General features: G+C 35.8%; 4 protein-coding genes across 4 annotated transcripts; 2 read left to right on the top strand and 2 right to left on the bottom strand.

Annotated features, from left to right (window-relative positions):
- Nucleotides 1-18: 18 nt before the first annotated feature.
- LOC136817027 (protein SPMIP2-like) lies at nt 19-1,896 on the top strand. The gene is made up of 5 exons (XM_067073371.1): nt 19-228; nt 336-454; nt 654-779; nt 1,561-1,619; nt 1,780-1,896. The coding sequence occupies exons 1-5, from the start codon at nt 150-152 to the stop codon at nt 1,820-1,822; spliced, it is 426 nt and encodes a 141-aa protein (XP_066929472.1). The 5' UTR covers nt 19-149; the 3' UTR covers nt 1,823-1,896.
- LOC136817025 (glutamate dehydrogenase, mitochondrial-like) lies at nt 1,894-12,925 on the bottom strand. Its single transcript, XM_067073369.1, has 9 exons — nt 12,218-12,925; nt 8,917-9,051; nt 8,366-8,502; nt 7,985-8,224; nt 6,150-6,386; nt 5,811-5,948; nt 4,097-4,384; nt 3,585-3,647; nt 1,894-2,450 (listed from the first exon to the last, which is right to left on the bottom strand). The coding sequence occupies exons 1-9, from the start codon at nt 12,480-12,482 to the stop codon at nt 2,331-2,333; spliced, it is 1,623 nt and encodes a 540-aa protein (XP_066929470.1). The 5' UTR covers nt 12,483-12,925; the 3' UTR covers nt 1,894-2,330.
- A 2,479-nt stretch (nt 12,926-15,404) lies between these two features.
- On the top strand, nt 15,405-16,457 carry LOC136817023 (CAAX prenyl protease 2-like). Its single transcript, XM_067073368.1, has one exon. The coding sequence runs from the start codon at nt 15,464-15,466 to the stop codon at nt 16,277-16,279; it is 816 nt and encodes a 271-aa protein (XP_066929469.1). The 5' UTR covers nt 15,405-15,463; the 3' UTR covers nt 16,280-16,457.
- LOC136817022 (cGMP-dependent protein kinase, isozyme 2 forms cD4/T1/T3A/T3B-like) lies at nt 16,451-21,712 on the bottom strand. Its single transcript, XM_067073367.1, has 9 exons — nt 21,507-21,712; nt 21,252-21,339; nt 20,756-20,898; nt 19,997-20,272; nt 19,591-19,794; nt 18,860-19,329; nt 18,509-18,624; nt 18,264-18,282; nt 16,451-16,553 (listed from the first exon to the last, which is right to left on the bottom strand). The coding sequence occupies exons 1-9, from the start codon at nt 21,658-21,660 to the stop codon at nt 16,476-16,478; spliced, it is 1,548 nt and encodes a 515-aa protein (XP_066929468.1). The 5' UTR covers nt 21,661-21,712; the 3' UTR covers nt 16,451-16,475.
- Between the last annotated feature and the right edge of the window lie 604 nt (nt 21,713-22,316).

Below are 22,316 nucleotides of genomic sequence, written 5' to 3'. Positions count from 1 at the left end.
GTGGGCGTAGAAACGGGGCGTATAAATAGACATGGCTGTAAAAAATGTTGTAAAAATATTTGACGTCAAATAAAATTACCATACCTGCAGTTTGAAAACAAAAATATTAACAATAGTAAAAAACATTTCACTTCCTCCTGCTGGCCAGGATGACCCAGCACCGCCATTTGAAAATGTCAAACTTGATCAACATAAAGAAAGATGGTAAAGGACCTGTTCTTTTTACTGGTGAGTAAGTCTATCTTCTCCGTCTTCTCCACTTCTTCTTAACCTCTCATGCTCATGAGAGTAACAAACCGAAATCTAATTGATTTCTTTGTATATCTCTACTATAGGTCCAGATGGTATTTGCGATCATAACACACAAGTTCTGGGTCCAACAGAGTTTGTTGGCATTGGAACAATGTCACCAGAAGGTACCAGTAACCTAGCATATTTGTGGAGACCAGCTACGGTAAAAAGAGTTTTTTCTTTGATTTATGATGGAATGGTAGATTTATGAGTACACAGCATGGTTCCGCCGCCTAGTCCTCACTCATTGGGGATAATACCACGCAGATAACGCCTTAGGATTTTGCAATGAATGTGAGAGAGAAAAATACTAGTATAACTAGCAACGAAAGTGTGCTAAAAGAATCGTTTTTCTTTCTTAGTGCACCAATAGAAGAAGAACAACTTATGGAAAAGCGAATTGGGATCAAACAGGCTGGCATCTCCAAATCAAAAAGGACGAGAAACGCGCCAATAGTGCCCCCATTCAACGAAACTATAAAATCCAGGTAATGAATATTGAAGCATCAATTGCAGCCCAGTCTTCTGTTGTTCTTAGCACCTAAACTTTTTTAGTACATCTTCGGTTATACCAACCTTTGAGCCAACCACCATCAGTGCTGTAACCAGCTAAATAAAATGTCGCAGCTTCATCACAAAAAAATCTTGGCGGGTTTTTCTTGTTGTGTCAAATATTTTTGATGGGTTCAAAAGGGATATTTTTGTGTGTATTGTTAAATCTCTAGATAGGAAATGATTTTGGAGAGCGATAACAGAATAGTCGCTTGGAACCACGTGTAAATTGTTCAAGCACATCGCATGTGGTTTCATAGATATAAAGGTTTAGCGAAGTAGTCAAACTCTTTGCTGTTGATTTAAAAAAAGCTTAGCTCAAGACATTGACATGATATAAAAAAGTGATGACATAACGTGTTCTAAAACTATAATTCTTTTTGTATAAAAGCTCCTTTGTATAGTCTTTTTAGAAACATTCCAAGGTCATTTATAGACAGCTTATGTCCCGTTTACACAATGAAGATATGAAACGTTTCAATGTTTTTACAAAAGAGAGTTCGTTATGGAGACAATGTTAGGCAAAAGATAGGGTGTCCAAAAAGAATGTAGCTTAGTAACAAATCAGTTAGCTTTATGAAAACGTGTGTTGCTATAAAAAAAGTGGGCGGGATACGTGTTTGATAGGGTTTCGTCACATTAATGCCCCAAGCAAACAATCGCAACGCAAATGATTTTCGTTCAATTACTTCACATAAATGATTTTTAACGTTTTAGAGAGGTGAATTTAGACAATTGGCTGAAGATCGACATACCAACCTGTCACATTATCAATGGTAAGGAATCGTCCTTTTTAATAGCAGCTGCCAATTGTGTTTTTATTTTATTTTGAAAAGAAAAGTTACAAGCAAGAATGATACATATATCCTTGGTTCAAGGACTGTACATTTAACAGAAATAAAATCTGATGACTTATTTCAATCATTTTATCTACAGGAACAGGCCGAACGCTAAACCAGCCAGGAGCAATCGTCGATAAAGAATGATCAGGATCATCCAACAAGTGGAAAAAAGCAGAGAAGAATAAAAAAATGAAACACTTGTTAGTAATTCCAGATAAATACATTGTCTTTTTATTTCAGGAATAAAATACAGATTCTTTAATCATAGAGAAAAATAATCAAAAACAATAGCTTGGCTACCAGTCACCTTCAGATCATCTCCGTAAAAATCTTAAGCAGTATAACTGTAAAAAGCTGCAAAAAATTACAAATATATAATATTATTGAGGACTTCATAGTAAAAATATCTCAAAATTTCAATTAGGACAAAAACGTTAACGTTAACTGAATAAAAGTTAAAAAGGAAAAGCAAAGTTAAAAAGAAAATCTAAATACAAATTTGGCATATCAGTTTTTGTTAAAAACCTTAACTACAACACGTTCTCGTCTCACCAGCAGAACTGCAGTAGACGAGCTAAATAAATTTTTCCTAAGTCATAAAATCATGTTGCGTGTTGTTAAAAAGTTAAGAAAAGTTTAGACGGCTTAACTGAAAGTAAGACCAGCTTCAGAGTAAGTGTTGTAGATCTTTTCCAAAGCGACAACGTAAGCGGCAGAACGTACGTCCAAACCAAGTTCGTATGCTTGTGCAGTGGCCATGATACGCTAAAAGAAAAACGGAGTTTTGCATAACAATAAGTAACAAGCTAGCCTGCAAAAACAACACCCCCTCGATTTTTCTATCTTTCTGTGCCAAGGTTTCTAACGTCGTCACCCTACTATAGACCTTTTCATTAATTACGTCACGAGAAACGCTTTCCCTCGTTTTCAAAATATTGCTATGGTAATTGATTCCAAAAGGAGTTCATAAAAAGTTTACTTTATTTATAAAAGTACCACTAAAGTCTCAAAGGATATATTCACCTTGGTAAAGGTTTCAAAATGACGCAGTCGTTGCAGTCAAAATAATTTATGAAAAGACCTATTGTCAAATGCAATACAGGGTGTCCAGAAAAAATCCCCTTCTTCGAAGCGAATTTTCTCGAGTTCTATGTGCTTTTAAATTAAAGAATCAATCCTTTTGCACTGAACAGAGGAAGGATAAACTTAAATTTTGAGGGGTCGTTTGTCAAATTTGATCAACTAGATCAAAAGTTACGGCCTGAATGTTAAAGCCTTACTTTTCAAAACAATTCGAAAAATGCGAAAAACGAGGGTATTAAATTTATTGTAAGACAAAGACACAAATATTTCTTTATCATTCACGAATTGTATTTCCATTTTTCCAGAGCAGTTGCAGGAAGTTTGCAGAGTTTTTGCAGGAACAGTTAATCGTGTATGTTTCGAATCATTTGAGAGTAGAGATTGGCGGCTATATTTCTGATTGAAGCTTTTTGATAGAAGAAAGGCTTTCTTTATGATGGTTTGATACCTTCATTTTTTAGTTGACCAAATTTGACAAATGACCCCTCAAAATTTAAGTTTATCTTATTTCCGATGCAAAAAAGATTGACTCTTTAAAAGTTCATAGAACTCGAGAAAATTCACTTCAAAGAGGGAAACTCTTTTCTAGGACCCAGGAGTAGGGACTGCTACAGGCTAGCAACAAGCAGGTTTGAAAAAAGGGCTACATATGCCTTGTATTACCAGCAGCTCATATTTAGAATTCGGTGAATCAAAAAACAATGATAAAATAGTATGCCATTTCCCTTCCAGGGAAGACCCATATAACCGTCACCAATGACCAAGCGATTTACTTATCAAGAAAAAATCTGACACTAGTTTGAATGTTGCACTTACTTTGGCAGATCGTTCCATAGTGAAGGCTAAACCAGAGTGTACGATGTCTTTTTCCGATGCTCCCTGCAATGAAAACAAAAAAGTTTGTCATTAAATCACCAGGATTCACCTAATAAATGACAGTACAGGTCGCCCAGAACGTAGAGAGAACAATTCATGCTCGCTTTACTTTTGAACAACGTAAAATGATTTTGGTATACTGAAAATACTGAAAATGGTCTCTGATGCATCACTTTTAATCAATGCCAATAATTTGAATAATTTCGAGTGCCTTGAGACTATCGCCGAGAGCTTGTAAAACCATTCAATTTAGTTCTGCTTCTGTAGCTCAAATCTCTTACCTCAAAACTTGAAGAAAAGTGACGACATTTTAAGGTATGTGACGAGGTTTCCTCACAATGAAAAGTTTTTCCGGTCAACCACAGGGGTGCTGACAAAAATTTTCACAAAAGCGACAAAGCAACCCTGAAGAACATAATTTGGCCCTTTAGGTGGTTGTACGCTTAACTGACCTTAATTTTGTCTTGGAAAGCTGGCGAAGCGGTGATGGGGATGTCATCATTGAATTTGGTTTGGAGAGATTGTTGGACGGAATCCAAGAGGTTTAAGTTGGATTCTTCTTCGTATTTCCATGTCAAACGACCGTACGAAACGTGGTTCAAGTTCTTCAACCATTCGAAGTAGGAAACGGTCACACCACCGGCATTGATGTACAAATCAGGGATAACCAGGCGTTTTCGTTCTTGAAGGATTTTGTCGGCAGCTGGTGTAGTTGGTCCGTTAGCACCTTCGGCAATAATCTAAAGTGGTATGATTATGCAAGCTTTATGTATTCGATATTAAGGATAAAATCTAATGACCAATTAAATATCGCGTTTAAAAGGTACTAAACAAGTAATAACAATCGTCGGCATTATCTTCAGTGGTTTGAAATTTATATTATAAGCGATGACTTCAAATATCAAGAAAGCGATATTTGAGCACAGATATCTGTAAAGCCCGAAGGGCTAGATAGGCAACTTTAAGCTTTCTCCAGCAAAAAAAATTGAAGCAAAAATTTGACTTTTTAAATTTCGTGCCGATGGATAGGATCTAGCATTTTAATTGTTTTCAGAGCGCAAGATCAAAAAAATTAGGCGGCAAACGCTATTTCGCATCTCTCAAACCAGTGAAATTGCTTGTTGTCACGTGATTTCTTTGGTAGTAAATCCTACCAAAACTTGCTTCACTTTTCGATAAAGGCCGCAAATCTAGCCCTTCGGGCTTTACAGATCTGTATTTGAGCTGTCTTGAGTAGAATAATCTCAATGGTAGCTTGGTAAACAAGATGTAGGCTTAGAATAAATGACGAAATTTTATTAATTACTGGGCAAAAAGAAGCTTTGTCAACTAGATTAAAACGAATTATAATAATATAATAATATAACTTTGAACTAGCCATAAGGAGGCGTGAAATCCTCGATGACGCGTTATAGTGGTGGTTACTTGAAAAAGGAATGAACGATATTATAACCTTAGAAATGGACACAACATCGATTTCATACAGCGAAAATGACAAAAGGAGGGCAAAAAGTAATCATTTCTTAAAAATAAGTCCAACGGAGATGATAGTCTAAAGGCATTACATTTTGCAAGAAAAATATAATCGATGAGTAGAAGCGAACCCTCTTTGTAAAATCTAAATATTGGGTAGTGGCGGTGAAGTGTCCATGCGTTTTCTTTGATCGGCGTATAGTCCGTTTTTCAGACCGTATAAAAGACTGGTGACAAGGCTAAAAATGGACCTCATTTTGTGGGCTGTGAATTTTGAACTGACTGAAACATGAAAAAATTGATATATATATTGATATAATATATTTGAAATCAGCGAAGCTCAAAGTCTCAAAGTGTAAATTCAAGATTTTTAGTCCAGTAGGAAGTGTCATACCTTCTTCATTTTATTTCGTCTTCATTTTCGAATTTTTTCAGACTTTAGAGATTTAAACCACCAGCCACTTAAATTATCTTTCCAACGAGGTTGATAATACCAAATTTTTTAACTACCGGTTTGAATCAATTTTACCAAAATATTATCAACCCCTCTTATTTCATTTCAAAACGGACAGGCTTTGATTATTTACAGTTTGGTCTGCATCAACGAGACTAAAAAGGTGCCTAACTTCAGTCGAAACTTGTGGTTTAAACAGAGAGCCAAACTTTTTCCCGACCAAGAGTTCCTTTTCATACCTTGGCTTGAATCAAATGAGCGTTCTTCTTAGTGATTTGACGTTCGTTGGCAGCAGGGATTAAGATATCACATTCAGCAATCATTAAATCTTCTGTGGTGTCTTGTGCTCCTGGGAAACCTCGGATTGTGCCATTTTCCTGTGAATAAGAAAAATAAGTTCACAAAAATTTACCTATTACATCCAGAATAAAACTATTTCTTAAAGGAAACAAAAAAGGCCAAACGCACCATTGAAATTTAGTAATTCGTTTAATTCCTTCGAGGGACCCTTTTCGTAAGTGATGTATACAACAACATCAGTAAGCAATATGACTGACTCCAATTATATATTTACATACCAATTTGTAGTCTTCTAAGTCTTTAGGGTCGATACCGTCAGCATTGTAGATGCTACCGTCCCACTCGATGACACCGATACATTTGGCACCAAAACGGTGCAAGTAACGGCACGTGTGGAGACCGACATTTCCAAAACCTTGCACAATAAAATTCTTGCCTTCCAAACCGGGTGTCAAACCGACCAAGCTAGCGTAATATTCGTCTTTGATGAAGTTGTCGATACCGTGGTACACACCCTATTCAATAAAGTAATTGTATACAGTAATTAATGTAAATCCACAGTGTCTGCTAGATCCAAAACGTTTCCGGCCTGTAGAACACGCCTACTTGAATCATTAGCGAGCAAATGCGAATAGTTATAAAAGATGTTCAGAAAAAAGTGAAGTGTAGATATTTTTTGGGTTATCGTTTTATGCAAAGTTAATACAACGAAGAACCAAGCAGAAGGAATTTTTATTTGGTTTTGAAAAACTAACCCATCCAGACTGGGAGAGGTAGGTCTCGTGAAATATTTTCGAAATGAACACATGTATCAATTAGCTAACTCTATCGTTCGTTGACGAGCGACTACATAATTTAAAGCTTTAATAGCAGTTTATTGACTATACAGTAATGTGAAATTGTGCAACTTTGGATGAGCTTGCACGGCGAATGGGTTCTTAAAGTGCTAGTTAAAAGTGATCATTTAAAACTAATGGATTTAATCAACCACTAGAATAATGTACATGGTTGATTAAAAAACACCACCCTTTGATTGACCCATACACACCTTTTCAAAGCCGGTTTGTTAGCAGGCTCGTATTACTAGAGTTCTTTAGATTTTTAAAGAATCGTATCCTATTGAAACGAGGGAAGCTAAACTCAAACTTTGTTGGGTGTCACTTATTGAATTTGGTGCACTTGGTACACATGCTTTCTAAGTTTCCGAATTCTTTTTTTTTCGTTTCGCTTGAAAGTGGTAACACGCACGGCTTTCTTATAGTAATCACTTTTGAACAAAAGTGTTGCAATAAAACGGGATTACAATAGCACATTTCTTTTATGACATTAATCGAATTAGGTAACATTTTATGAAAAGAAAGAATGGTTTATAATTTCAAAAGCTTGGGCGATAAAGTCTTATGAATGAGAAAAAGTCATCACGCATATGTCATACTTTCTCATTGTACAAAAGACAAAAAATTAAATGTCGAGTTAAAAATTTCCCTTTTAAATTAACTAAGCTCCGGAACAGGGGGGGGTCATGCAGTTATTATATAAACACTATGACAATTACTACCGTGGTGGTATATAAACCAAAATTTGGGAAAACAGTTACTCCACCAGTGGACTAACTGCAACATGGGTGGTGCCTAAGCCCAAAATTGTCGATTTTGGTAGGATATGGTGTACTAAGTGAGCACATTTTTTAATTTTTCACTTAAAATTTTAGGTTTTTAAAAATTCCGGAAGCAAAAAAATTCAAAACATTTTTTTCAAAAGTCAAAAAAAATCACAAAATTTTTTCATTAATCAAGGCATGAAAGATATTTTAACAAACTTGGAAAATGATTGAGATATTTAACTCTTGAACGGTCGTTAATAAGTCGTACCCAGTAAAATGGTATCAAAAATGAGGAATTCAGTGAAAAAATTGCCAAATTTGGCATTTTTGGGGGTGGTATACACCAATTTTGAGGGTAAAATCAGTAAGTACACTATGGAATAACTGCAAGGGTGGTGGTGTCTGTAGAAAATGTCCAAAATTGCAGTTACTCCACATAGTGTCAAGGAGTAACTGCAAGACCCCCCCTGTCCGGAAAGGGTAGCAAATAATAAAGTAAAAAATACTTACTCTTCCGGTGGCAGCTGTACGGCCATGAATACCACCCTGACTGATAGGTTTTCCGGTAACACATCCCGATGCATTAATGTCTCCATACCCATGAGTCATGGCAAAAGTGTCAGCCATCCAGGCCATTTCTTTTTCGCCAGTACCCATGTCAGGGGCTGGCACGTCGATACCGGGACCGATGAAGCCTTTACGGGCCAATTCGACGGTGAAACGACGGGTGATTTTTTCAACTTCATTTTCCTGAATAATAGAAAAAAGGTGTTATAAAACAAGGAGCCATTATATACATTAAACGGATACACGCACCCAAAACATAAGAAATACCCCATTTAAATCATTTGCGGGAAATTTTGGACAGTATATATTTCAGTGAAAGCTTACAGAGTAGTCACCCTTGTTGATTCTGATGCCACCTTTAGCACCACCGAATGGAACGTCGACAACAGCACATTTGAAGGTCATCAACATTGCCAAAGCTTGAACTTCGTCCATGTTGACGTCCATAGCGTATCGAATACCTGGGAAAAGTACAGATGAGATGAAGTTTTTATAAGATACTTTGATAATTGGTCATTTGAAGTAATAAAAATGAAGCGTTCTTTAGAAAAAGTAACAAAATTGTTTTATTACTGGTTAACGACCAACCAAATCAAATAAGAGCTTGTAAAAACTCCATCTCGTCTCGAAAAGTAAGGTAAAGAATTTATTTATAACGAAAGGTCATGGAAATCTGTTTATTACAAAAGAAAATCAGAAGCTTGTGGGATACAATTAGGGTTAACTAAAATCATTGCAAGAGTTTACTCAGGATCCCTTCAGATACTGTAAATATAGTTATATACAGATACCTCGCTAAATTTATCGCCATTTTATCTGTTCGTTTTACAGAGAGATTCGAATATAGCTCTAATCGGGGAAAGGTAAGTGCTAACCTCCTTTAGTGGGTAAACGATGGTGACTGTGTTGTGCACGATATCCTCTGACCAATTCGATTTCTCCATTATCTCTTCGAATTGGGAATGTAACTGATAAGGCTGTATTCGTAGGTTTGATGATGTCCAAAATACCTTGAAAATAAAAGACAACAACATTGAAATCAGATCAGACTAAGACATCAAAACGGGATTAATAAGAAATGCATGAGTTACAGTAAAAAGCTCGTCTTCAAAATTCCATCACTTGAATAAGGTCATTCGCTTTATAGATGTAACTTGCTGGTATTTTTAAAATACATTTAATGCAAATGTACGTTAAAGAGGAATTGTTGTACAACATACATACCGACGTTGTCATTAACTTGATCTTACATGCAAAGAAAACAGGTTAAAACAGGATGGGGTCAGCATGCAACTACGCATCAAATTACGATTGGGACATAAAATATGGCTCTCATTTTACATTTCAAAGATAATCAGTATGGTATACTAGAATTTCGGCCAAAGTACGAAATTTAGGGGATGATTTTTAATATTAAAATTAATTTTTGTACTGAAATATCTAATCAGTGATCAAGGTCAAAAGTAAGATAATTTTCTGTCATCCGTAACCAAAAATGATTTCTCAATTAAAAATCAGTCTTCCCCCAAATGGCAGTTAATTTATGCCTGGTTTGAAAGTACTCAGTAAGAGGTAGAAACTTGCCAAATAATTTACTCTAAAAATGTTTCCTTAAAACTTTACAGCATTTTTAATTTTTCCGTCATTCCGTAACCAAGATTTTCGGAAGATAAAATCCTCAACCGTTCAATCCAGGGAAGGCCAAACATGCTGTAAATGAGTTTTCTTGATCAATTGTTGGCCTATGTTGGATTTTGAATAACTAAAACTGCAGCATTTGTTGTATTTTTTGTGATATGGCTGTGGCTGTTTTTTAGGCTTACTGTAAAAGCTTTAATTTCAAGGCTTTTTAGCCTGAAAAATGGAAAAATCATGTTTCGGAAGTGCTGTAGCGCTAAAACAATGCAAACAAGTTTAAGATACTATGAGAAATGATACATATAAATTTGAAAATGTTAACTGAAAAAAAATTTTTAGCTCCCAGATGCACTTTTTGGTTCCCTTTAAAATAATTTTGCCCCATTGCAAAATACCAAAAATACTTTGCAAACAGTGTCAGGGAAAAAATTTCCTGTAATTCACAAAACAGATGCGCCTGGCATTATTTTGATGCTCTCCAGCGTTTGGTCTTGAGAGGTAAACAAACCCGTTTTTGCTCCTTAGGGAAAGTTGTTTTTTTTGAGCTTTTCTTTTTAAAAGCTCTGTCAATCAAAATCCCCTCAAATTTTAATATGTTCTTTCTATTCATGATATTATACTACCCTGAAAATTTTTTGCCAAACATAGATTGTTATCAAAAGTGCTGATTCCAGAAAATTTTCATTATCCCTGTCGGACGACATACTGTGAAGTTGGGTAACTAGCATCAGTTGAGGGAAACTTGCATAGCCATCAAATGACTGACCAATCAAAGCAGCACAATTTCAAAACAAATAAACTACTGTGAGTTGTCCTAAAGCTGAAAGCTCTGCCTAATTCCGACCCCCCAAATAACTGATTTAAAAAAAATTTCAATGTTTACAAACATTTCCTCTCCAAGTTAAACAATAAACTATTGCAAGAATTCTTGAAACAAAACATCCAAAAATGGCTTTAAAATGTCACGATGTCAATCAATGTGATAGAAAAGTGTGAGTTGTAAAAATTATCAGTAATTTCAAATAATTACCTTTTAATATTCTGAATTGTTTGTGTTTAAAACGTTAACAAATGTTATTTGATTTAAAGACCCCATCGGAATTCAGTTCGGTAAATTGCATAGATTCGCTCCACAACGTTGCGGTTTTATGCAGCGTTTCCCCATAGTTGCGCTGCTATTTTACGCAACGCTTTCAATTGAAGCTTGTGATTTTAAAAATTATGAGCGCCTACCAATTTTCTTCTAAAACACATGCAAAATCAGGCAAAAACTTGCTTTCTTGAACAAAGTACCGTATTTTGAACGAAGTAGCATTTCTTCCAAGAATGATTGTGAATAATCGCTAGGTAGGAAATTAAAATGCTAGGGTGAAAAGTTTCCTTTTGGGTTGTTCTTCAAAATGCAAATTATTTTGGGACCCCGGTCCAGGCCCTGCGATGCGGATTTTGGTCCAAAGGCCAGAGCTGCAAATTTATGCAGCAGTAAAGCTGCGGAATTTTGCAACCTTGCGGAATATCACAACGTTAAAGATGCAGAATTTCGCAGCGTTGCGGATCTGTGCAATTTGCCGAACTGAATTAGGCAGGGCTGTCGGATTTAGGACCATTCACGGTACGTGGCTTGGGTCGCAGCTCTAGTCTACCATTTTTGTTTTGATTTAACTTTGCATTATTTAATGACCAGCGAGGTCATTCATCTGAGGGCTATGCATGTAAGCCTCCACTGATATGCAAGTTACCCAATCTCATGGTACATTTTTGAATTTTGGTGAAAACTTTTGCCCTCTGAAATCCTGTGTCGTACGCCCCCCTGTTACAGTACAGACAAATTCTGGAATAGCCGGCCCAAAGTTAGAAGCTGAAAACCCACTTTCCCCAACCCCTCGCAGGCAACCCCTGGCTAATTTCTGAGAAGTTTGAATTACAGGAAAGGTGTATTAAATTCAAAACAATGTCAAAAGACTCTAACATGTTTACCACCATCATAAAAAAGAAGCACTAAATAAAGCGTATTTAACAACCAACATACATAGTTTGGCAGTAAAATAGCAACAAAAGCAAACAATTGTGAAAATTTTATCTCTTAATAAATAGTCATGCGCAAAAATAAGTGTGTAAAGTAAAGTAGGACCCTGCCGACGCACCGGACTTAACGTACACCGGACACGCAAAAGTCCGGTGTAAAATGAGAATTTTTTTACCACCGGACAATCTCTACACTGGACTTAAGGAAGTCGGATGTCCGGTGTCGGAGAAGGCTATTTTTTCCCACCGGACAATCAAAACACACCAGACATGACAAGTCCGGTGCGTCCGGTGTGTTTCTTAATTTTTCGTTTCATAAATGTCCGGCGTCCAAAATTCCCTACATGCAACACCGGACTGACACCGGACTTATTGCGTCCGGTGTAGCGAAAGGATACTTTTTGCCACTGGACAAATACACCGGACAGTCCGGTGCGTCGGCAGGGTCCTAGTAAAGTACACACTCAAGCATTAGTGGTTTTAAACCGTTGTGTAAAACTAAGCAATATATACCTCTTATATGTTTCTCACGGACAGCAGCTTCTTCTGCTCTTTTTCCTGGTTGTGGCTTGGCAGATAAAAGTTTATCCAAGGCTAAAGAGTGTGCGTTATCAGCAAAATCTTTCACCATTTCCAAAAATTCGGGTTCTCCATCTGGTTCGGCAGTGGAACATTGTGAGGATGAAGTGGATAATCTTGAGCATGCAGGAGTGAAAGCCTTCAAAGCTTCTTTAGATGCTTTTCCAAGTTTGGAGAGGGATTGAGTGGTTCGCAACATTTTGAGTTTATGAAGCTTTCTCCGCAGTATTCAAATATCTCAACTCAAACTTTCCCAGTCGACAGTTTGTTGCTGCGCCACCGATTCTTGCTTGTTTTCCGTTACATATTAAGCACTCCACCGCAAAGCCTTTCCCCATTAATTACATGTAATCGCCTTTTAACAATGGAGAAGAGCCATAAAGGCCGATCTACATCAAAAAGAAAAACGACAACTCTTACTTGGCACGACCACAACACACCTATTTTTACTACGGAAAAGATGAAATGTACAAATTTCTATTGGTCCAATCGTCATGAATCACTTTAAAACTATCAATTGATCACTTTCAATAACTCAAAATCTCAAATATCAAACAAAAACAAGACATAAAACAAACAAAACAGGTTGTGAACAAAAGCAAAAACTCGAAACTTGAAGCTTTAGCAGTGTCAGGTCCGTTTTCGGTAAATCAACATTTCCGTTTTCTCTATTTAAGGCCAGTGCTACACGTGAACAGAAAGGAAACACAACAACAAACATGGCGGTCAGGAAGCAGTGAGAAAATGGGAAACTGCCGGAAATTAAAAAAAGATTGTTCAAAATTAATAAAAATCATATCATTATAGTTCCTGTTTGTACTTCCTCGTCAATTCAACGCATTTTACTAGATAATGCATTCTTTAACTAGATGTTACAAGGGTAGAAAGAGCAGCTTTCGAGTTATGTCAAAAAGTGATTTTTTATAGTCTTATAAACTGTGAAAAGTCTTTTTTTTTAATCAAAAGACATAGGGTTGGCAGGTTATTCCTCTATTTGTAAGGCATACAGGGGTGATAGACAGATTCAGCAAAATCTGATTCGGAATATTTTCAAACAAACCTTAAGCAAGCTGCCTTTTAATCCTAAAACTGACATAAATTTCACTCACAAAACAAAATAATCAAACAAAAAACTAACTACCTTATTACACAAATATTACTAGTCATTTTAATAACACAAATAAAAACCCCCTTGATAAAAACCAGCCGTGGTGTCCTTGAAAAAGCAAATAAAATTTGTATTAATTTTTTGCGTGTTGATTTCAAGGCCGTTGAATACTTGCCTAGTAGTATATTCGTGTAATAAGGAAAGGGTACTGTATGCACCACAGGAGGCCCCCAGCGGTTTTCGTCATGGCGTGATTGGGACTTTTTTCTTGCGTGATGGCCTGATTAGAGATTTTTTTGGCGTGATGAAGATTTTGGCATGATGCGTGATTTTGGCGGCTATTTTTCGCTATTTTTTGCGTGATGACAAATATTAGCGATTTAAGTGATGCGTGATGGAGAATACTTTTTTGCGTGATGGCGTGATTAGCGATTAGGGGTGCCGCTGGGGGGGCCTTCCACACAGGTCCCAACGCAACAGGAAATATTAGACTTTGAGCTTTCAATCAAGATGGTTACTACCGTGAGATTGGGTAACTTGCATCAGTGGAGGCCATAACACATGGCATAACCCTCAAATGAATATACAACTACTCTTGGGTACCTAATAGCCGGGGGATTAGAATAAGCGGGGTGGGGGCGTGTTGGAAAAAATCTCAAAAGTTAATAAGTGGGGGAGGGGGGGGGTTTTGGAATAAAAATGTCTTGGGTTGAAAATTTTTGAAAAGGAGGCTATTACAGCTGAATTAGGACAAAAGAGCGAACTTTCAAAAAAATTTTCCCAAAAATTTATAAGTCATTAATAATTAATCTCACGGTAATTCATTCTGTACACAGCTATGGTTTCTATCATTTTTTAGAAAAATGGGCGCCCCAGTGCCATTATAGTATTTTTTTCAAGGGAGGCATTGAAGATTTCCAGGTGAGGTACCTTGCTCATACAAGCTGGAATCAAGAAATTTCATAATACATGTTTTTTTATAGGCATAACGTTTATAAGCATACTGATACCTGAATTTGTCTAAAAAATAAGCATATTACAAGCATATTACTGAGCTTGCTTTTGAGGTGTGTAATAGACCTTTTTTTAAAGAGGCAGCCATGTTGAATAATTATGTACTCCAGCATAAAAACAATGATACAGCCATGCATAATTTTTAAAATATGCATGATACAGTAATTATGCATGGCTGTATCATTGTTTTTATGCTGGAGTACATAATTATTCAACATGGCTGCCCCTTTAAAAAAAGGTCTATAGATGGAAAAATATGGTGATATGCACCACTGCAATGTCTTCTGGCATTACATCACGGACCCAATAGTTGATAGGTTGGTTCTAAGTGACGTAAAATCAGTCAATACATCACTTTTAACCAATCAGCTGTTGGCTCCTTGGAAGGCATTGCAATGGTGCATATCATGAATTGTCGTTTGTTTGTGTCTGAAAAAGAAGTTGTTGTAATGCAATTGTTGTTTCCTGAAAAATCTTTGTTATTACTTATTTCCCTATCCTCATGTATAGCAACAAAAGATTTTGGAAAAATTGGAGACTCGAATTTTTCGGAAAAATAAGCATGTGATAAACATACTTCGAGTCTAAAATATCTCTAAGCATAACTGAGCTTGTCTCCCAAAAAACATGAAGGGGGCGACAAAATTCCGTCAATGTTTAATTGAGCGATTTAGCGCCCTTCCCTAACTTGTTTTCGTATTCTCAGCCTGAGCAGTTCCTCAACAATTCCTTATTTTTCCAACCATTTTCAGCCTCGAGTTCCATATAAATGTGTTCCTTAAAAAAAATTTAGAGACATTACAATCAGGCATTACAGGAACTTGTGGGGGCCACAATAATTATCAAGCAGAAATCAGAGGCTTCAACGTACCTCTGTGTTAAAAATTTAATTTTCATTTGAATTATTTTTCTCACAAATTATATCGCTCTGAATACAAGGCTAGGGCCAGATTAATATTTTTGATCAAAATGGTATTCAAAAATAATTTTGTGAATGTTCATAAAAATTCTTGTATTTACATAACTTTTGACTTTCAGGTAGATTATTAAAAAATATAATGGCAGGATTTGCAATAATCTCTTGTTTGGTTTTGGCTGTTTCATATGTTGGAAGTTTATACCTAACAAAATCTACTTTACCAAGAGATCATCCTAAAACTATAAAAGAGCGGATATTAAGAGTATCAATTGTTTGCATTTTGGGGCCGATTTTTGTTTATTTTGTAATGGAAGAAGGCAAAAGAAACATCTTTTGGATGTTACTTGGATTGCATGGAAATAGAATTCTGATTGCAGCCATTGCACCTTTAATCTTAACTATAATTTTATTTGCTGGACCACTGGTATTATATTTTGTCCTGGAAGGTTTTCAAGGAGTTAAAGCTGACATTTTCTCCACCGAGTATTATACCGACTTGAAATGGTATAGAACATTAGTAGTGGCACCCGTTTCAGAGGAGCTTATTTTTCGTGCATGTATGCTTCCTCTTTTAGTTCCTGACTATGGAAACAGTGCTGGTATTTTTATTGCTCCACTTTTCTTTGGTGTTGCACATTTTCATCATATTCGAGAAAAACTGAAAGCTGGAAACGAATTAGTACCTGTTTTATTATCATCCTTCTTCCAATTCTCCTACACTACATTATTTGGTGCTTATTCGGCATTCTTATTTTTACGAACTGGACATTTAATTGGACCTGTCATATGTCATGCTTTTTGCAACATGATGGAATTTCCAGATTTTGGTAGCATTCCTGATTGTAAATACCCGAAATTGGTTTCCATTGTTTTTGTGCTAGGACTAGTATTATTTTTCTATTGTTTATTCCCGATGACAGATCCAGTAATTTATGATTCAATCTATTGGAGTTGACACTATTGGCAATCTTTAATGCTGAACGTATTTATTAACAAATCTTATACATGTTGGGTATATAAACATGGATATCGATAAAATGTTTTTTCTTCTATAGTAGTTGTTACTAACAAAATATATTTTTCGGAATTTTTTGTGTTGTTGAATAATTGAAAAGAACAAATTAAATAATAAATATATTCCTACAACATTCTCATGCAGTCTTTCCCGCCACTTGGAGTTTCTTTTTGAGTTCTTTATACTCTTCAGGGGTGAATTGTTTGCTCGGTTTCTAAAAATGAAATAGAAAATTAAGTTTTCGACGTAACAAGTTTAGAGACAAAGCTTTCCACAAAGCTGTTTAAGGGCTCTGACCATAGTGAATTTTTCATAATTGCCGTGTTTAAAATGTGTTTTCTGACTGATGTAACCAACAAAACTAGGGGGGGGGTCTTGCAGTTACTCCTTGACACTATGTGGAATAACTGCAATTTTGGACAATTTCTTCAGACACCACCACCCTTGCAGTTATCCCATAGTGTACTAACTGATTTTACCCTCAAAATTGGTGTATACCACCCCCAAAAATGCCAAATTTGGCAATTTTTTCACTGAATTCCTCATTTTTGATACCATTTTACTGGGTACGACTTATTAACGACCGTTCAAGAGTTAAATATCTCAATCATTTTCCAAGTTTGTTAAAATATCTTTCATGCCTTGATTAATGAAAAAATTTTGTGATTTTTTTTGACTTTGAAAAAAAATGTTTTGAATTTTTTTGCTTCCGGAATTTTTAAAAACCTAAAATTTTAAGTGAAAAATTAAAAAATGTGCTCACTTAGTACACCATATCCTACCAAAATCGACAATTTTGGGCTTAGGCACCACCCATGTTGCAGTTAGTCCACTGGTGGAGTACTCTTAGGTGCCAAATAAACGGTCCCCCCCGCTTGTTAATTTTTCGAAAATTTTCCAACCCCCCCGGACCTTATTAGGACCCCCCCGTTTATTAATTTTAAAGAATATTTTCAGTTGGCTAAAAGAAGTCCCCTTATTTTGCTCCAAAAAGCCTGATTTTAGCCTATATTTACCTTATTTTTGGGTTTTCATAAGTACAATTTCCAACCCCCCCCCCGGCAATTAGGTCCCCCCCGTTTATTGAAATTTCAAAAATTTTCCAACCCCCCCATTTATTCGAACCCCCCCGTTTATTTGGCACCTAAGAGTAACTGTTTTCCCAAATTTTGGTTTATATACCACCACGGTAGTAATTGTCATAGTGTTTATATAATAACTGCATGACCCCCCCCCTGGCATGTTATACATTTTCTGTTAGACAAACTATTCCTGGATCTGAAAATTCAAAAATTACATTGAAAAAAATTGATGAAGAAGAAAATGAAGACTTTTGCGAGGAAGAGTATTTCAACTTTGAAGAGCTTACTTTCGGCGAAGAAAAAACATTTTGAAAAAATTTTCGCAGTAGATGGTGTATCTTTTACCGAACAATAAAAGTTTTTGCGGAAAATTTTTGTAAATGCTTCTTTGTCTCAAAATCTTCAAAATAGTGGTTTTTCATCAATTTTGCATCTGGATTTTGCTTAAAAAAACAGTCTTAACTTTTGACACATCTTTTTAGAAAAATTTTCCGCAAAATTTGAAATAGTTCAATTCTTTGCGGACAGTTTGGAAAAAGTTCGAAACAAAAAGGTTAATTACCCATTAAAACTTAGCACTTTTTATGAAAGAAGGTGATGCAACATATTATTAACGTCTTTTTAAAGTTCACAACGTCATTTTTGCAATTAAGTTCTTAACTACTCTTAAGGGGTTTGATTAAAAAGCAATTTATAAAGGCATTTCTTTGTTAAAAGTGTTAAAGAATCTAAAACATAACTTTTATGTTCAGATACTAAAATCAATTTTCTGACTATGGTCAGAGCCCTTAAAGTATGTTTAATTGAGATCGCCGCCATGATTCATGCATGTATAGTCTTACCTCTTTTCGGCCTTGTTTCCTGAAAATGAAAGAAAAGTATTCTAAGAGTTTGAGAAACTGATAATTATTAGCTTTTGGTCTTTTCACAACACAGTTATACTACTTGTATTACTTACTCACATAGGGTTATGTCGTCGCCCTGTCGTCGTTTCTTCACAAGGCATCCTGCAGTTTTGCAACTAAAAATTATAAATCCCGTCAATGGTTTAGATGAGTATTTCTGTTAATTTCAATTCAAAACTTACGTTTGATTTATATTTTCCGTTTTATTTTGATCGTCCGTCGCAGGTTGGGTGGTCTGATCACGCGGTTGCAAAGCTTCATGCATCGGTCTTCGCAGTGGATGTATAGATTGTTTTCGCTGCGGAACGATTGAAAATAGAATTTGAAAGAAAAAATAATTGTTCATTCCAATTGGCACAAATTAGCTGAGTAAATCTTTACTGGCGAATAATTTTTCACTTGGTTATTGAGACAGGGGTCTCAACAAATTCCCTAAAAGTAGTTTCCTTAAGATACACAACCCTTATGAAACAAGAAGCTCTAAAATTTCCCAGGGATCTTGCATGTTATATTTTTATGTTTTTTATACTTACAGTTTTAGCATTGATGGATTTCCCTTTAGTTAATTGCTCAAAAAAGTTGATACCAGTAGGTTTCTTGTGGGACTTTCTTGCATTATAAATCTTGATGATGCTTTTACGATTATCCTTTGGTTTTGGTTTATCAAAGAAGGTCAATAAAGCACGGTAAATCGGGATGGTGCTATCGAACAGCGAATGTCTGTAAGTCAATTTCTCAAAGACTGCCCGTCGTAATTTTTCAAGTGTTTCTGGTTTTTTCTTCATTATAAATTTCACGAAACTGGTTCGATCCATTTGATAGTAGCTCATTTCTTGGAGGCAAAATGCAGATGATATGTGTTTTGGAAGATCTAAAACTGCCTCGATATCACCAATGATCCCTTGCGCACCTAGCGTACAGACATCCAGTTCACGATAACGGAGCTCTGATGCGTAGAAATGCTCAGTTTGCTTCAAGACTCTCCGCTGCATTGTGTTAATACCTGAAAAACAAGTTGCCAAATAGCATACCGCAGTGATTCTAAAAATAGACATCAAAATTACTGTTTGTCCGAGTTTTTTAATCCCATCATCCTTTGCATTAATTGCTTTTGCAAGTCAATTACACTTATTGACAATACTTAACTTGCACGCATTACGAATCAAGATGAAAAGGATTGTATGGGATTGAGTGTTAAGAACATTCTGATATTATGTTCTTATAAAAGATGCGTTTTTCAAGATCTGATGAAAGCAAGACATACTTTTATAAGGGTCGATAGTATTTTCATCATCTTCTGCATCTTCATCATCGAAGATTCCCGAAGCTGCGGCATTTTCACCGACCTCCACCAGCTTTGAGGGTGGTTTGTTTAGCAGTTGATGGTAAGATTTCTGATGCTCGATCGGATTGATCGTCACTTTGGCTTGACCCTCAATCACGAAATAAATGTAATCTAATGGAGCACCTAGGTATGCGAGGAGTTATGAAATGATGTAATGTAAAGTTTCTACCAGCAGTTCAAAATATGAAGCAATAAACACATCTGATTTGGCTTATGATATGATCACTGCAAAAAAATGAAAAAACGTTTAGTAATCCTGTATGCCGTTTAGTGTGACTACCTGATTCAAACTCGAAGAAAGAATTGATCAATAGATAAATCATACCTTGCTCAACAATTTGTTCTCCAAACTTCAACTTTTTGTACTGCAAATTCTCGGTCAGCAGATTACGATACGCAGCCGACCATCCGCGAAATAAAGGATGCATATTAATAAATGCTGATCTTTGCACTATTTCTTCAGCGTGTTTCTCACCCACCAATGATAGGTAGAGCTCACGGCTAACGGTAATGAGGAGGGCCGGCTCATCAGCAATTACAGTGGCAATTCTTGTAGAGTTCTTACTCACGATGCTGAGTTCACCGAAACACCGACCAGCTCCTGTATTTGTAAAGGAAGATTGTATTTTGTTAGAAGAAACCGCGCAAAGACCTTGTGTATCTATTGACGAACTCCAAACTGGACTTTCGTTTAGACTATGACTAAGGCAATGAAAATGATGTGAATACTCAAGTATAAAAAGTCCAAAGTGTCAGCATAGAGGACACAAGAGGATTAGCCAAAATATCGAGGGGACATCACAAAATAACTAATCAGTACCAAAATATGTTCTTTCATTTTTGAAGTAATTTTATACAGATTGGATGGTACGGTGTTCATCAATCTTGATTACTGTACAGGGAACAAGTTTGATTCACTTGGTTTGAAAACACCCAGGTTTTTGTCAGTAGTGACAAATTTTGAACAACTTTTTTCTAGTTTAAATTTGCCATAACTGACAAGAATCGGGGTGTTTCTGTCGATTTTAAATTTCCGTCTAAACAAAAATTACATCATGAATAGAAATAAAAAATAGAGACTTACTCAGTGTGTTAAGCTCTTGTCCGAATCGAGACCGTTCTTTACTTCCCTTAGCAAATTGCACTTCACTTAGGACCACTTCCTCGCCACCTTGCGGCATCTTCTTTGCATATACCATCACTGTACCCCGTAATATGATGTAAAAACTGGTAAAAAATGATGATGGAATCAGTGTAAACAATCAATTCTCAGGATACACAATCTATTGTTTTCAATCCAAAATCCCATCCTGGCTATGCTTAAAAAAACTTGTACTCTGCCATAAAAAGTCAGATTCTGAGTAACAACCAACTTTCTCTCACTAGCATTATTTTGCGAGAAGAAACAAATGAATTGTCAACACTAACTTTTTCCTAGGAATGAATGAATGATTAAACCAGAATTTTGATAAATCCGGCAAACTACCTTAAAACCAGCTAAATGAAAAATCTTTCTCGTTAAGGTCCGAACATATGGTAGTTATATTTCCTCGCAAATTTCATTAAAATGAGCTTCTTACCAATCCCCAAGATCACCTTGATGAACAATCACTTGATCTGCCTTTGAACGTGTTAAACTTGCCTGGCGAATGATACTATACAAACTATCTGTATAGAAAAATAAAATCAATCAATCAATCAATCAATCAATCAATCAATCAATCAATCAATCAATCAATCAATCAATCAATCAATCAATCAATCAATCAATCAATCAATCAGTCAATCAATCGAACAAGTTACAAAAAAACACAATTTGAAAAACTTGCACATACCTTTTTCAATTGATTGGAAGAGGCTACTTCGATTGCGAAACCAAGCCGAAACATCTTCAATATCTATCTGTTCTCTTTCTTCTGGAGGAAAGGATAATAATTCTTCAAGTTGTGTCCAAAGACAGTTCACAAATTGATCATCAACATTCGACATTTTCTTACTTTGTTGATTTTCTTGTCAACAACGAGATTCCCAAAAAGTAAATTTTTTTTACGAAAAAAAAGTTAGAAAACATTGCATTGCTGAATATATTTGGAACGAAATAAATTGACGTCAGAGAGTTTTCTTTCTGGATTCGAGTAAAATTTTAAAAGATACTACAATCATGGTGGATAATAAATCTATTGAGAATTAAGCTTATTTCCTCGTTTTTTGAAATTTGGAGTTCGGGCGAGAAAGTCGATTTTGGGCCATCTCTCAAATTTAATCGGATATTTCAATTTGGCTCGGGTTTATAGACCTCCAGGCTATTATTATGAGCCTTATTGGACCATTTTTGAACTTTTGGATCCTCAGATCCTAAGGTCCTCCTAAGTCTTAAGTCTCATGCTAAAGCTCAGAGTTAAAACTCTACCCTTCCAACCTACTTTAGAGCACTTACAAATCGATTGTGGTTTCACAACTTCCCGGTGGATTTCCCTTTTTTCTCAAATATTACGACCATGATTGTAGAAAAATCAAATCTGCGAGTAATTAAGAACATTACTGCTTTGGACTTCGATCTTTACGTATCTTAAAATTTTATGTGCAAAGATTACGGTTATTAGTAATTTGTCTGCAACCCTACAAATACGAAACTGAAAATTTGA

The sequence above is a fragment of the Clytia hemisphaerica genome, unplaced genomic scaffold (genome assembly GCF_902728285.1).
Source record: "Clytia hemisphaerica strain Z4C2 unplaced genomic scaffold, Clytia hemisphaerica genome assembly, whole genome shotgun sequence".
Classification (NCBI taxonomy): Eukaryota; Metazoa; Cnidaria; class Hydrozoa; order Leptothecata; family Clytiidae; genus Clytia; species Clytia hemisphaerica.
The sequence above is the reverse complement of the archived record's forward strand: the minus strand, read 5'-3'. Positions and strand labels throughout refer to the sequence as shown.